The 16,200-nt window shown below is 54.8% G+C and overlaps 1 protein-coding gene across 1 annotated transcript in view; it reads left to right on the top strand.

Moving 5' to 3' along the window:
• PTGFRN (prostaglandin F2 receptor inhibitor) overlaps positions 1 to 16,200 on the top strand; it is a 74,703-nt gene that overhangs the window by 36,840 nt on the left and 21,663 nt on the right. The window contains exons 4-5 of the mRNA XM_036015804.1: positions 1,095 to 1,475; positions 13,283 to 13,708. Coding sequence (XP_035871697.1) covers positions 1,095 to 1,475; positions 13,283 to 13,708 — 807 coding nt within the window. The remainder of the gene's footprint in view (positions 1 to 1,094; positions 1,476 to 13,282; positions 13,709 to 16,200) is intronic.

A 16,200-nucleotide genomic window follows, 5' to 3' on the forward strand; every position in this document is an offset into this window, starting at 1 on the left:
ACGGTGGCACCAAGTCCCTGGCGCTTCCTCTAAATATAGTCTCCTTCTAACCGTCCACATAATGAGGGAGGCTGCGGCGTGGACAACCCCACAGTCATCGTTTTGGTTTGAAACTACGTGCTTCGCGCTTGACACTAGGGTGGTGTGCGTAATGGAGTGAATGATGCTCTATGTACACCGCATTTTGAAGATTTGACTCATAAGGTGTATGGTCTGGTTTCAATTTCTCGGTCCTTCTGTTAGGATTTCCCCCTTTTTTAACCCAAAAGATGGTTTCACCCTCACCTCCTACCCTCCATCCTCCAACCCCCACGCCCAGGCCCCATCTCATGATTTGTACCAGTCAGAACTGAACTGTGCTTTCTCTGTAAAGTCACCCCTGTCTGGTCATGCTCGTGGAGAAAGCCCTGATTTTCTTTATGAACGTATGAAACGGACGTTCAGCAGACTTCTCTTCAAACAGCAGTGTATCAGTTAGAAGCAGAGTTCCCGGAGGCAGGCAGCCTGGATTTGAACTCCAGCTCCCTGTGGCCTGGGGCAGGTTACGTAAGTTCTCGGTGCTTCGGTTTCCTCATCAGGAACGTGGAGGTAATAATAGTGCCTGCCTCCTAGGGTTGTTTTGTACATTACTGTTTATAAAACACTCAGAACAGTGCCTGGCATATAGTAAGTATATACAAGTTTATATGAGTTCAAAGGAAATGCGGTATGGTTCACGAATTTATTTAATAAATATTCCTCAGGCATTTACAACTATACAAAGCCTTCTTTTTTTATTTTATTTATTTACTTTTAGAGACAGGGGAAGGGAAGGAGAGAGAAGGAGAGAAACATCAATGTGTGGTTGCCTCTCATGTGCCTCCCCACTGGGGACCTGGCCTGCAACCTAGGTGTGTGCCCTGACTGGGAATCGAACCAGTGACCCTATGGTTCACAGCCCACACTCAATCCACTGAGCTATACCAGCCAGGGCTGTACAAAACCTTCTAACTTTAATGCCATAAATGAGAATGGAAAAGGAGGTGATCTGGAGGCAGGAGGAAGGGACAAACGCTATCCGGATCATCAAGGTGTATTTGTTTTTTATTTTCAAGTTCTGCGAGTGGTCGTGGGCAGGAACGTGTCTGTGGCCGAAGGGAAGGAGCTGGACCTGACCTGCAACATCACAACCGACCGAGCGGATGACGTCCGGCCTGAGGTGACGTGGTACTTCAGCAGGACGCCTGGCAGCACGGTGCCCGGCCCCCACGTGCTGGCCCGGCTGGACCGAGATTCCCTGGTGCACGGCTCTCCTCACGTCGCTCTGAGTCACGTGGATGCACGCTCCTACCGTTTACTGGTTCGAGATGTGAGCAAAGAGAACTCTGGCTACTACTTCTGCCACGTGGCGCTCTGGGCACCAGGACACAACAGGAGCTGGCACAAGGTGGCGGAAGCCATGTCTTCCCCGGCTGGCGTGGATGTGACCTGGCTGGGTGAGTGGTTCGGAGGGCGGCTCTCAGGTCCTCGGGCGCAGCCCTTCCTCGGGGCAGTCAGGGGTCATCAGGGCATGGCGCAGTGCACGCTATTTTGGCGTTCTTGGTGTTGGGACGAGCATACTTTAGCCTGGATGGGTCCCAGGCTGGGGGTGAAAGCAAAACTGGCCAAACAGAATCTGGCAGGCGAGGGCAATGCTTAGATAATGTGGCCTCAGTTGTCTCAATACCCTCATTTACGGGGATAGAGTTTCCTTTTGTTGTCGAGATTTGCAGGGTCCAGCCCTGCTGAATGGCTCTTTGAGACACACGGCTGTGCTGGGGTCCGCCGTCATTCCTCCTTCCCTTTCCAGACTCCTAGGTGCTCTCCGGCGGGAGCTGCTGCTTCCAGAGCCCAGTGCGGGGAGAGAGAATTCCTGCAGTCGCTGGAACACGCTGTTTGCACCGAAAGCTCTAGAATCCTCAAATGACTTTATTTGCAGATACCAGTTAAATGGAAGGGCCCTCCTGCTTGTCCAGCTGGCCTGGTGGGCTCTCGCCCAGGTGTGATTCACGCTGGAGGAACCGTGTGGCTGTCAGCTGTCAGTCACCTTGCCACTCGTTTATAACAACTTGTCACAGAAGTGACGATCATTGCCGTGTCTTTTCTTTTCACCGTTGCTGCCTCCCCCACCTCTAATTGTCCCAAATGCATGTCCTGCGAGACTGACTGGTTTCCTGGTTTCCGTTACTGTCTTGTAATTCATTACAAGTACACCCAGGCAGGATGGAGTCAAGGGGTGTGTGCTGTGCTTCCCACCTCCGTTATCACAGGGATGGAGACAGGCCTGCCGGTCAAACTCTGCCCTGGCCTGAGCGTGAGCTCTCTGCTGCCCCGAGGCTGTCCTGAGCCCCGCTGGAGGCATTCAGCATGGCTCTGACGATTGGGGGTTAGACATCTTTAAAGGCCAGGAAATCATTTCCTCCCTCATCTGATGCTAAACACCCTCCTGCCGTGACCCCCAGCTCACACTTGGCCCTTCCTTCTCTCTGCGTTGACATCCTCTCATGGGTCAGTGGGTCTGTGTCTCCCTGAGAAGCCTTTGTTTGGCAAAGATGCGGCGTTCACAGGCGGGGACAGAGGGGCCAGGGCGAAGATGAGCAGTAAGAGAGGGAGCGGAGGGTGCATCCAGTTCAGAGGGAAGCCAGGCAGGGCGTTCGTCATCCCTGGTAGCAAAGTGCGTCTTTGATGTCGGAAAAGTGAAAGGAACGGGGCTTATCTGGCTTTTATTCTTGCCGTCTGAACCCCGAGCAAGAGGCTCGCTCTGAAGTACTGAACTGGAACAATGTTGGCCCAGCCAGAACTCTCCTTAGCAACCTGCAAAATAAAACAGATGTTGTCAGCACTGAGAGATGTTTCATCTCTGGAGCTGAATTTGTCTCTCAGTGCTGATGCTCGGAGCGTTGGGTGGTGCTGTCAGATCTCTCGCTGCCACTCCCGCCCCTCCCCCTCCAGCTCCGGATCACAGCTCCAGAGGCTTTTTCAGAAAGTGCGGCCTTCTCTCCAATTTGAGAGCCTCTTTTATAAGTACTCTTGTGTTGGTTCAGGCACGGGGGGCGGGGTGTGCAGGGACTGGCAGAGAACTGGAGGGGAGCCGTGGGAGGGAATGGACTCTCTTAAGCGGAAGGGATTTGTTGGTGTCTGTGTTCTCCAAAGTGGGAAGGAATAAAGAGACTGAGCCGTGGGAAAAGGTTCGGTGACCACCCTAAGGATCCAGTTTGTTGTTCTGCAAAGTGCCGGCACCACTGTTGCAAAAGTCACCCGTGTGCGTTTCCCTGGCTGGGGCCGAGGTGCACAGGACCCCACACCTTGCCTGATGCTTCATATGTAACGGGCACTCAGTACACGTTGGCTGGCTGGGTAGGTAAACCGGCACCAGACACGTGGGCAGTGCTGCAATGGGTGCACAGGAAACCAGGAATTGCGGAGAAAGCATAGAGGTCCGAGTCAGACTATTCAGGGGCAGTGGCACCGGAGGAAACCTAAGTGGGTGAAAGTGGTGTAAACCGACGGCATCCTACTCCTCTCTCCCTCGGAAATCTCCTCCTCCCCGCGCCGGTGACTCACCCCTGACAGGTGCTCGGACGCTCGCCCGGAGGCAAGTCCGGCGTGAGGTCAGCAGCGGGCTTTCTTTCTCCGGCCTCCCCAGCTGGACCGTCTGCCCAGAAACCCGTGGGCCCGGCCTGACGTGTGGTTCTCTCTAGACATGCACCGTGTCCGTCCGTGTACGGATGCGGGCGCCACACCATGTGCCGCTGGGGGCCTGGCAGGGGTGACTGACTGAGAGGCGCCCCCAAGGGACAGGGAGACGTGGCCTGCGAAGTGCTCTCTTGAACGTGGGTCACCTTATGTTGTGTGACTATGGGATGTTGTCACAGAGAGTTCTTAAGAAAGTTGGTTTCCTCTTCAGGTGTTACACAAAACTCCCAATTTTGCTAATTAACATATTAAAAATAATAATAACGAGTATTTATTGAACACTTGCAGTGTGCCAGGCACCAGGCTAAGGGCTTTACATGCATTAAACAGTTAATCCCCACGGCCAGCCTTGTTAGCGAGGCGCTGCCCTCCCGCCACCTGGAATCCACTGGGTTTTACTGGGCTTACGATTTTGAGGGTCAGGAATTAGGAAGGACTCAAGGGCTTCACCTCTGATGCACATGGGACGCCGGGGTGGCTCGGTCTGGGGAGCCCCTTCCAGACGGCTTTCTCATGCACGTGTCACCATGCTGTCTGTCCTCACGCGGTGTCTCATCCTCTGAGAAACCCAAGCCATGTGGGTTTCTCAGAGCACACACAGTCTTCTCAGGGGGTCCCCTGCTTATAGGGTGGCTGGCTTCCCGGAGGCAGGAAGTGGGAGTGCCCAGCCAGTGAAAAGCTGTCCCCAGGACTGACACAGTGTTGCCTCCACTGTTTCCTGTTGGTCAAAGTGACCACAGAGGAGGCTCGAGTTCAAGGAGGTAGAGAGAGACACCCCGTCTCTTAATGGGAGAGTGGCAAGGTCCCACCGTAAAAGGGCATGTGGCATGTAAATATTGCTGCAGTCATCTTTGGGAAATAGAATCTGTAACAGTGGTTAAGGCCTGGTTTATTTCAGAAGAAACGTCTAAGACGGCTTAGACTGATGGCCCGGGGCACGTCTATTCCAAGGGTTGTCACCTTAAGTGGAGTCTGTCTCAAATATTGTTACCTTACGTGGAAACCTCTTCCGCTTTGGAAATCAGCTTCACTCCGGACGTGCAGGGGTATCCAACCGTGGCCTGCGAGCCACAGGCAGCCCAGGATGGCTGTGAGTGTGACCCAACACAAAATCATAAATTTACTTTAAACCCTTTTTTTTTGCTTGTTTTTGTTAGTGTTTGTATGTTGAATGTGTGGCCCAAGACAACAATTCTTCTTCCAGTGTGGCCTGGAGACGCCCAAAGGTTGGACACCCCTGCAGAGCATAGAGCCCTCTAACAGCTGGGCCATTCCTGTCCTTATTCGTCTGGGGTTGGTGCTCGGGGAGGATGGGGCATGAAGTGGACTGGGACCCTCTTACGTTCTACTGTGCGGACCAGACAGAGATCCAGGCATTGGCGTGAGTGGCTCTGGCAAGTCCAAGAGCACTGGTAGCAGCTGGGAGGACCACGATGGTTGTTTTTAGAGGGTAAGAAAAAGCCTCTTTTCCTTAGGGCTTATGTCCTACTTTTGAAGGGGAAAAATAAGATTTAAGTTGGCTTGCAAAATGAATCGCAGTCCAAAGCAGGAGACATAAAAATAAAATCAAAATCAAGGGATAGATAGTACAAGCTGGGCTACTGTGTTCGAACACTGGATTTGCCTCTGAAGTTTTAAAGGGTTAGGCAAAAAGAAACGTGATTATACAGTTCTCTGGTGAAGGAAAACAAACTCAGAGAGACAAACTTTTTCTTGGCACGGGATTTATCGTGTGCTTTTTTATTTAAGGGGCCTTGGATAACATAATGGATAGTGCTTTCAGCTGTTCTTTTACAGAAGAACAGGGATTGTTTAAATGGATGTTTCTTATATCCACTCTCTGTAAGAGCTGAGGGCATAAATCTAAAGTGTGTGAAGGAGTTTCTGTAAGGAGCTGAGTTACTGTGGAGGACAAGCATTGCTTTGTGTCCATCCAATTCCGTATATGACTGAAACTATAGAGGACCTGGAGGAATAGCGGGTTGATCTGCATGGCACACCATCTCTCGCTGCTGTCAGATGTCTTCAATGAGCCTTTGGCACGAGCTGGGTACTAATCAGTTCGTGGCTGAGCTCTCTGCCCGAAGTACCAGACTTCCGTGGTGTTAATTGGAGAGGCTTCCACGGGCTTCGGATATAAGAGCAGGAGGAAGCGGAGTCGAGTTCTGCTGTTGGGGCTTAAGCACCTGATTTGCATTCTTCCCCACCAGAGGACCGTCCCCTCTTCCAGCAGTGTGCCAGCGAGGAAGGTAATTATTTTTCTTTAAAAGGAGCTGTTAATCTGCTAAGTACTTGGTAGAGACTGCAAAGCTCTGTGCCATCTAGAGGAGACGAGAGTTAGAGCTGCAGACTTTTACGGGCACCTATTATTTATTAGCTGTCTGTCCAGGATTGCCTCTGACGGCCGAAGAACAGGAGGGTGAGCGTTGGCATCCTGCTTCCCCACCTGCTGGGCGGGCTATCGTGGGCGTGTCACTGAAGGTGTCTAAGCTTTGGTTCTCTTGGTTTCTGTGTGGCCACCCTTCGAGACCAGGCAGGTCCATGGTATTTGCACGGACGGAAAAATATTCACGGAGCCGTTGGGATGTCTGGCATGCCTTTATTCACGGGTGGGCGAGCCACGCACGCTGCAAGCTGCGTGTCTATCTGCATGTCTCATGTCGTGGCCCCTGCGCCCCAGCGTGGCACCCAGTGTGACACCGGTCCCCTTGTGTGTCTCTCTCTTATCATCATCACTCCCAGCAGGGAGTCCCTACCTGTTTTAAGTACTAGAGGGGAACAAAGCCGGAAAACTGCCAAGCCCTTACATAGCATACCAGTTCTGCACATGCAAGCCCACTTCATGTTATGGGGACAGTTTATTGGACCCAGTCTCAAGGCTGTGAGAACACTGGTTATCAGGCCCCTCCAGGGCTATGGGAACCCTGCTCCCCTTAGTTACCCAGACACCTGGGCGAGGAAGCCAGGCTGCCTCCACTTACCCTACAGTTTCCTTCGCTAATGCGTGACAAAGTGCTAAGCACAGTGCCTGGAACTTAAGTGCTCAATACATATTCATGGTGGTGGTGATGATTTATTGGGGTTTGGGGGACACAATGTGTCACATACTTTTCCCCACCAAGGTCTTAACCAAGTAAGACATAGGGACCTGTCTCGGGGCATGGAGGAACCGGGAATGTGTGTGTTGGGGAAGCACCCCTCCCAAGAAGAGGGGGTTGAGCTGACCACACCCAGCCCCGTTCCTGCCTCCACCCCCAAATCGGGTAGCTCACTCTCCCCTCTCTGGGCAGAGAGGCCTGAGGATGAACAGAGGAAAACTGCATGAGCGTTACTTTGTGTGGGGGCATTAACTGTCCCTTTCAAGTGATACTACCCCTATTGCTCTGACGTGGCTAAATCCAAGGACAACCTCATCATAACAGTTCTACTCCACTGGGGTCCAGCCCCCTCCCCCGCAAAACTTGGGTTCCTCATTTATAGCCTCAGTTGAAATGTTAGAGAACGTTCCATTGTCCTACACAAACGTGATAGTGACAACTGGAACCATTAGCCAAGCCGCTCAGCTGCCTCTGAGGGCCCTGCCCCGCTGGGGATGAAACAACCTCGCCAGCAGAGACGAGGACACGCGCCCTGGTTCCTCTCACGCGAGCCTGCAGCCTGTTCATCTCATTGGCTGCGCCAAGTTCACTGAGCTTCAAAGGGGTATTAGAACGCAGCCCTGTTGTCCATAGCTCAGGACCCATGCCGGGGCCACCCCGCCTCTCTTGTCCTCTGGGATGCAGCTGGCTTGGAGGAAGTGTGGACAGCTGGGTGTGGAACGGGGTTGTGCAGTGTGGTCCTGGCGCCACAGCCTTGCCGGGAATCCTGCTCACACACACTGTGCAAGACCGTAGTCTTCGAACTTCGCACCTCTGGGCTTTGGTGTTTGTTTTGGTTTTCCTTTTAGGAAATGCACCTGAAAATCTGTCGCCTCAGGTTGTTAGGAGCATTAAGCAAGAATGTGAGGAAAGTATGTGTCATGGTTGGTACCTGGCCGTTAGAAAGCCCTGGACAGATGCCTGTGGTTGTCATTGTCACTGTCAGATGGGGATAATGACTCCTTCCTTACAGAACTGTGGAGCCAGCAGTTAGGTCGTTGCATACAGCAGGCACAGAATATCTGTGTTTACAAACTAGCCCATGATTCTGATAGCTTTTTATTGCTTTGAAAGTTGTAACAAGGGAGTTTCATGACCCCGATGCAAACACTGTCACCTTTCATTGGAGGGGACATTCACACTGTCGGAGGTGATGGCTTCCCAGGCGGTCGGTGTGCACGTGAGCAGAGGCCACCCAGGGAAGCACGCAGGGGAGCGGACCCTTGCTGCTCAGAATGTCAGTGACGTCATCCTCAGACAGGCCACAGCACTCCATGAGGGGGCTTGCTCACATGTGGCTGCAGCTGGAATAGAATTTACCAACAAATTTACACAGAAGTAGAAAGAACCACCAGCTTCAATAATTATCAATAGCTTGTTGGTCTTATTTCATCTCCCTTCCTTCCCCCAGACTCTCTCTCTCTCTCTTATTTTCTTTTCTTCAGGAAGAATGTAAAGCACATCCCAGCCTTCATGTCATTTTACCATGAGACACTTCAGTATGCATCTTCAACTGATAAGCATTTTTAAAACATGAGCACCATGGCATTCTTAGCTGATTTCTTGATGAGATCAAGCAGAATGGAGCGATAATCAGTCGTGGAATGCTTCTGCCAAAAATGAGCATTTTTATGCAAAAATATTAAATTTAGTTCAATTCAGCAAGTGTGGTAATATCTTTTCTGTACCAGGCCCCGCGTGCACAGCACGCATGGATGAGTTGGGCAGGTAGTGCCTGACCCCGTGAAGAAGGTCCCCAAGACACACAACCAGAGTTCAAGGCTGTGTTCAGATAAGCTTCTCAGGGAGCTGGGAGCCTGGCGAGGGGCAGGGGGGTCTCTGAACGTTTGCTGAATATGAAGGAGAGGTGTGAGGCAGACCAGGCGAGTGCAGGGGCGCATTTGCTATGAAGCAGGAGAAGCTACGCAGGCCAGGTGTGTGCGTGATGGGCCGTGAAGAGCAGGCACCATCTCTGCACGCAAAACAGAGAAGGAAAACTTGCATCCGTGGGCCCAGACGGGAGAGAAGTGAGAGCCCGTCTCTGCTGCTGTCCTGACGCAGTGGCCTCGTACCTTCTCTAGGGGTGAGTGCAGGTCTCATTTGACCTATGAGGCTGGCGAACAGTTCAAATGACCTTGGAACAGCCTCTAAGTCCCTAGGATCTGCCCCTTTGTAAGCTCAGAAGCCAAGAGTCCGCTTGCTTTTTGTTGGTCTGTGCATTAGGCCCCCTTTGGGGGGCCTGAGACTGGGTTTCAGCAGAGAGCCAGGAGACCAGCAGCCCGCAAAGCGCTCTCTCTCCTGGAACTGAGTGCGTCGCCCTGCACTCCCTGTCTCCGCACCTGGGCACAGAGGGGTGGAGCAGATCCCTTTGGGGTGGGGGGTGGAGGAGAATGGAAGGAATGGCTCCATCATTCATTCAGCTCCTTGCTGGGCAGGTGTCCCAGGGGCTGGGCGGGGGAGTGGGAAGGGAGGCAGGAAACCTGGAAGCAGAAGAGGTGACTAGGGAATGCTGAGAGTGTCGCTGAACAGAGTCTAGAACTTAGCGAGAAGGCAGTGGACCGTGGGGCTGGACCAGCGGGTGAGGCTCGCACTGCGGAGGGCCTCGCTTGCCAGGCCGGGCGGTGCTCCTCCTCCCGAGGGGAGGGGAAGAGCCACCCACGGGAGGTTCGCCAGAGGATGACCCCGAGCCGGCCCACAGGGCAGTGCGTTGGGAGGTTATCACCATAGTCCTGGCTGGAGGCAGAGGGCCTGGATGAGGCTGGGGTTCATGCGGTTTTCACCTTTATTCCCAAATACAGGGTCCGGCAGAAGTAACACCTGTGTGGGTGTGGTTGGTAGGGTAATAGTGTGGGTGTGATAATTCATAGTTTTAATTTGAACATTTCACCTAAAACGTCACATGGTGTGCTTGAGTGTGATACTGTTGTTACGTTACAGAACTGCATGCTTGTGATTTTGTATTAAAGGGGGGCGTTATTTGTGCCAGACCCCATATGTATAGAGCACCTACTGTGTGTGAGGCCTGAGGAGGTGGAACACGTGAGGCTTTGGATCTCCAAGTGGATTCGGAGCTGGGACGCGTTTCCCCAGAGCTGACCGGGACAGTGCGTGTGGGAGCTCGGTCCCAGGAACCACGATCGGAACTTAGGAGGAGGAGCTGGGTGTGTGTCTGGAGTGGGGCTTAGCTGTGTGTGTATGAATGTGTATATGCACATGTGCATGAATGTGTAGGTGTGTGAATGTGTATGCCTGTGTGTGGATGTGGTTTGTGTGTGTGAATGTGTGTGTGTCGGCAGAGGCAGGCGGGGAGCGACGTGAACTAGGTAGTGAACGTGAGATGTTTGAACGCCCTGGAGACACCAGCTCGGGAGGCCCAGGCCCAGCTCTGTGCCTGGTCTGCGTCTGGGGCCTGAGGAAGAGGGGGGCCGAGCAGGGCAGCAGCCGGGTTCCAGTCCTGGGGGCTGAGCCTTGGCGTGTGGCTGGGCAGGGCGAGGGGGCGAGGCCGGGAGCCGCTGGCCGGTTGGTGCTGGGACCAGTTGGACCACCTTTGCCGTGTGTCCTGCGGTCGGACCGCTCACAGACCTGCCGGGTCACTGCTGTCTGCCATCTTTCACGGCGCCTTTAACAGCCTTCATTTTCAAGATGCCACTTTGGAAGGAGATGCTCCGGGGCTGGGAGTGAACCCTGAAGGTCTGAGGGTTTATTATGGACGAGCCGGTCATCCAGAAGGGGGCAGAGGGAAGTCCCCACAGGTTGCCTCGTAGAGTTTGGGGTTGCGCTGGTCAGCTGGGCCGCGGTGGGGGCTTGGCAGCGCCGCGCCGGCCGTGGCGTTCAGTGCCTCTCAGAGTCGTTGTGCCAGTCAGTGGTACTTGGGACGTTCAGAGTTTAGGGGACAGGAAGTGTGAGTCATCTGAGAGATGCTCTGGGAAGGCGGTGGGGAGGACGCAGCCCTGGGTTCAAATCTGTGGCTTCCGAGCTGGATGGGCACGTGATCAACCTCTTTAAAGCTCCTCCTTCTCCTCGGGTGTGAAATGGGAAGTGTGAATGGCAGTTCACAAATACATACGTGTGTGTATGTGTGTGTGTGTGTATGTGTGCCCATCCTTCAGATGCACATACACCCCAGGCACCAGTCTGTGCATTGTATGTGTATTTTATCCCAGTCCTCACAGACACACCGTGAGGTAGTTTTGTTATCATCTCATTTTTACAGGTGAGAGACCAGAGAGGTGAGGTAACTTCCCCGAAGCTACACAGCAAGCAAATGGCAGAGCCAGGATTTGAACAGTCTGGCCCCGGAGCCTTGGCTCTTGACCACAGTTCTTTGCTGCCTCCCAGTTTGTGGTTCAGGTTGACGTGGTAACGCATGGGACAGGTCTTCACCTCGTGCGTGGAGTGGAGCTGGGGCCCTGTAAGTGACAGTGGCTGCTGCTGCTTCGGAAGGACTCTTGGTGTGGCGGCAGTCCCAGTCAGTCCTGACAGGACCAAGGGGTGCGGCCTTGCTCTGTGCCAGCCGGTTCAAGTCTGTCCTTTCCACACCGAATGGACCTTGTCGCCCCCTCTGTGCCCCAGCTGCTCTGCCCGAAGCTGACGAGCTGAGAAAAGGGTCCGCACCCTGGGATGTACAGCGATTTGGGACTAGGTGCCTTGGCTCATGCATGTGGCAGCGTCAGTGCATTTCGGGGATGTTTGTTCCACAGTCGGTTGTTGCTAGGGAGGCGGTGTGGTGTGTCAGCACTCTGCCGGGAGGCAGGAACCCCCAGCTGGGCGGCTTGCCTGTGAGGTCAGGGGGCGGGCGGGTGCCGGTCCCGGAGCCCTTGCTGTTTCTCTGCAGCAGCCACGTCGTGGCAGGGCGTGCTCCCGTGGGTGGGCAGGGCCGCGCTGGCTTCACTTTGTATGGCCCAGCGTCCAGCCTCCCTTGCAACCAAGTGCTTGCGAAGACGGCGTTTGAGGGAATTAGGATTTTGAGTTCTTTCCATTTCCTGGCCCAGTGAATCACTCTGGGAGAAGTCACGACATTACACATTTCATTAGAGGCGTAAATCAGAAAAGAACAGTTCCTTGACCTCAGCAGTTTATAACCTAAATGAGTCATAAATAAAAAAACAACATTAAATAAAACTACACTCTTGGACTGAGGCAACGGGAATAAAGGTGGAGCTGGCAGGTGGAGAGTTCTGTTCGGGGAGAGGGGAGAGGCAAAGTGCAGTGAGAGGAAAATGTGGCCGTTTCTAGAAGCCTCGCCGGTGAAGCGGCAGACATTTACTGAGCGCCTACTGTATACGGGGCTGTGCAAGGCGACAACAGCGGGGTCCCTGCTCCCCAAGATTATGTGCCCATCTCATGGAAACACAGGGAAAGACTGTGGCGCTCTGGGGACCCCGGGAAGGGGGCCCAGAGGAGGTGACACCAAAGAGTGAGAAGCAACCGGAGGTCAGGGCCACCGCAGGCACAGTGCGAGACCGTGGTGGCTGGAGAACTAACTCGAGGTAGGTAGGTGTGACAGGCAGAGGGTGGGGATGGAGGGAGGGAAGCGAGGAGAAGGTTCTAATGCCACGTCCTCGGCAAGTCTAAGTGGAGGAAGGCCGCGGGGTGAGTGTGGAGTTGAGGGACGGAGTAGATTAAAGTCGTGAACCTCAGAAGGAGAGGGTTTTGTACCAGCAAAAAATAACAGGACCGTCACAGAGGCCACACAGGGGAATGCTGGGAGAGTGCTGGCTTTCCTCCCACCCCATCAGATGTCGGGGGGTCATAAGTGAGAAGTCAGGGGACCCCGGGTGAGCCAGGAACTATGGGGTTGACAATCACATGGGCAAGCCCCATGTGGCAGTGAAAAGAATGTGGTTTGGGGAGTCTGAGGATGGGGATGTTTGTGGACTGTGGAACAGAGTGGTTAGACGTGACCCGAGGGGACGATGACCCGAGGGCCTTGCATTCGGGGCGTAGGCGAGGGTGGCAGGAACCCAAGCCACGGTGGGCTTGGCTGGCCTCAGGCGCTGGAACGCCCTCTGGGGTAGGGTTTCCTGGTGCCCCTTCGGGGGGGTTTGTGGCACTGCTTGGCACCCCGGGGAAAATCTTGGTGGAGCGTGGACACCAAGCTTCTTAGATCTTTCTCAGAAGAGTCTAATCTCCTGGGGAAACGGACCGCAGGCCCCAGCCCCATGGAAAGATCAAGGCTCTGACTGGGGACATTTGGCTTCTGGCTTCTGGCTTTGGAAGTGTCCTTGGGGGCAGGCTTGCACCAGTTTGGCGGTAGCGGCTCCCAAAGGACCCTTCCCATCCCACAGGCGGACTCGCAGCTCTGCCCTGTAGGTGGTGGGATAAGCACTTCATGGTCAGGACACGCGGAGAGCCCGTCTTGCTCCTTCCGTCCGTTTTTGCTGTGTTGCCGCTGTCTGATTTTTAACCCTGCCCCTCTCTCTGTGGTTTAGAGCCAGACTATCAGGTGTACCTGAATGCCTCGAAGGTCCCCGAGTTTTCGGACGACCTCACGGAGCTGCAGTGCCGGGTCGTGGACATGAAGAGCGCCGAGCCGAGCGTCCGGGTCACGGTGTCCTGGTACTACAGGATGAACCGGCGCAGCGACGACGTGGTGACCAGCGAGCTCCTGGCGGTCATGGACGGGGACTGGACGCTGAGGTACGGGGACAGGAGCAAGCAGCGGGCGCAGGACGGAGACTTCATCTTCTCGAAGGAGCGCTCAGACACCTTCAGCTTCCGAATCCAGAGGACGACAGAGGAAGACAGAGGCAGCTACTACTGCGCGGTGTCCGCCTGGACCCGGCGGCGGAACGACAGCTGGGTGAAGAGCAAGGACGTCTTCTCCAAGCCCGTCCACATATTTTGGGCATCCGAAGGTGGGAGCTTTGTTCTTGTTCCTTTTTCCTGTGTTGTCCCGGCCTCAGCCATTGCACTGCGTGTCGGCAGGTCGTAGTCACCCTGCAGGTGGCCGTGGGTACCAGGACCCCAAGAGACGCGTGCCCAGGCGACTGCTGCTTGTACCTGCAGCACGCTGCCCTTTGAGACGGGGGTGCTGGGCAAGGGCGAGTCCTGGTGAGAGAGCTGGGGCGTGGTCGGTGGCAGGTCCTTGTCTTGCAGGGGCCCACGCTGTGCCTGGGCCAGCCATTGACACTGTTGCACCACTGGGTGGGTTTAGGCCAGACCTCGCACAGGCCCCTGGGAGTGTGTCTGTGTCCACGTGTTCCCGCTGGACACGGGCACATTGAGGTACCGGAGAGTGGGTGGAATCCACAGGCCGTTGCGTTTGCCCCTGAGCTGCCCGTCTTCCATGCAGAGAGGTGGCTGCCAGGGAGAGGCGGCCAGGAAACCAGGGAAAAAAAATTTTTGATGCATCTTCCACGTGTTCCAGCCATGGGATGTCAGGTTCAAGTCCTCCTTCCTGTTCCTGTCTGTCCCCAGAGGCTCCCCAGGTCCTCCTCCACTCGTTGGTGACAAGCACCACACGGCCCGTGCAAGCCTCTGTTGATGCACTGACACCCCTTCTCTCGTCCGGGACCCCAGACAGGGCCCCTGGGAACTCGGCAACGTCTCCTGCTTCCCAAACCTCATCACCAAAGGTTCCTTTCTCTTCCTCATTGAACATCACCGACCTCGCTTTCCGCTGAGGACCCTGTGCCCCCGGAGTCCTCCTGAGCGGTGGTGTTTTCTTCCCACACCGCTCGTGCGGCCTGGCTGGGGGCAGCGCCTGCCTTGTTCCTCACTGCAGCTTCCGGGCCATTGTCCCTCCTTCCCGAGGACGTCAGCTCCAACCTCCTGTCCTCAGGTTGTCCCCTCCTCTTGCTGCCCTCACCCGTGGACTCCCGCATCCATTCTCGGAAGACGTTAACTCTTGTCTCACCACTGCTCTGGCTCTGCCCAGAGCCTCCAGTCCTGCTGGCTTCACTCTCCCAGCAGGGTGCTGGGTCGCACTGTGCCCACCCGTAGGAGTCACCCAAAGAGATTTTTAAGGAAAACCGAAGTTTGAGTCCCACAGGAGAGCCTGTGTTAATGGGCCAAGGGTCTGCGCAGTCAGGGTGCTGGAATTGTAAATGCTCCTAAGGTGGGTCTGCTGGATGGCCGAGGCTGAGGGCCCCAGTGCAGGCAGGGCCTGTCCCTGTCAGCCCCTGTCCTTCTCTCCGGTCACTGCGCCCTCCATCCCCTTGCTGCTGTTCCTGCCCCCGCTCACGGCCTGCCCTAGCCCATCTCACTTCTGATCATCGAAAGACCCCCGTGCTCTTCAATTCAAACATTCCACTCTCTGCACACACTCCTGTCTTTCTAGACCATTCTCTCAAGTACTCCCACATCAACTCCTCCACTCACCGCCGGGGTGGACCGCGCCTTAATCTGCTGCCCCGCCCTGCCCTTCCCCCCACCGTCTTCACCTCTGTTTTGCAGAGGACGGCCATTTGCCCAGGGTGGTCCAATCTGTACCTGCTGTCCCGCGGCATTTTCAATAGCATCTTCTTCATTCTTAGGTGCGTTGGGGGTGGGAGGTCGAATAAGTTAGGGGTCGCACGGCTGTTCCCTAGCCCGAGTTCCCAGGCACAATCATCCCCTGCCCATACCCTTAGCTCCGGGCCTTGCTAAATCCCGGCTGAACCACAGCCCAGTTAAAAGCCGCCCTCTGCCGCCCGCTCACCCCGCTCGCTGCATCTGCAGAGCTGAGTGAGTATGGCTGGGGAAAAGCCTGTGAGATATTGACTGGCCTCCTTTCCGATGAGATCTGCGATCGTTGGCGTCAGGAGGGCTGTCAGCACTCCCTGGGCATCGGGCTGCATTTCCTTAATCTGTTTGCTTCCCTGGTCTCTAACACGGTTACTGCATGGCACCTTATCCGAGAAGCTCCTCCCCCACCCCTAAACAAACAGAAACGGTGAGGGGGGGATTCCCATACACCCTTCCCACAGCTGAGTCCAGTTACGTGGCCTCGTGTCCTGACAAACACCAGCGCCTCTCACTGCTTGGCCACGTGGCTTCCCTCTCATGTCTTCAGTATTTCTCTCTTTTCTGGACCTTTCCCTTTGGCTCCAAAACAGTCTGTTGGATCTTCTGTCTTGGGTATTTTTTTTTAAAGCTAAACTAATGTTGACCTCCCGTCCCTTCCGTCTTTCTGTCCCCCACATGCCCTTGCCCACCTGTTGCTTTGTTTTTTATTTCACAGTTGTCCCTGCTCCCCCACGGTTTTACTTTATGTGATATCAGTTCCCTGTGGTCAGCTGCGGTCCAACACTATCACATGGGAAATTCCAGAAATTAGCAATGCACATGTCTTACGTGGCACACCAGTCTGAGCAGCGTGATGAAACCCCACTCCTTCCGTCTGTCCCCCGCCTGGGACTCGACTCAT

The sequence above is a fragment of the Phyllostomus discolor genome, chromosome 14 (assembly GCF_004126475.2).
Source record: "Phyllostomus discolor isolate MPI-MPIP mPhyDis1 chromosome 14, mPhyDis1.pri.v3, whole genome shotgun sequence".
NCBI lineage: Eukaryota > Metazoa > Chordata > Mammalia > Chiroptera > Phyllostomidae > Phyllostomus > Phyllostomus discolor.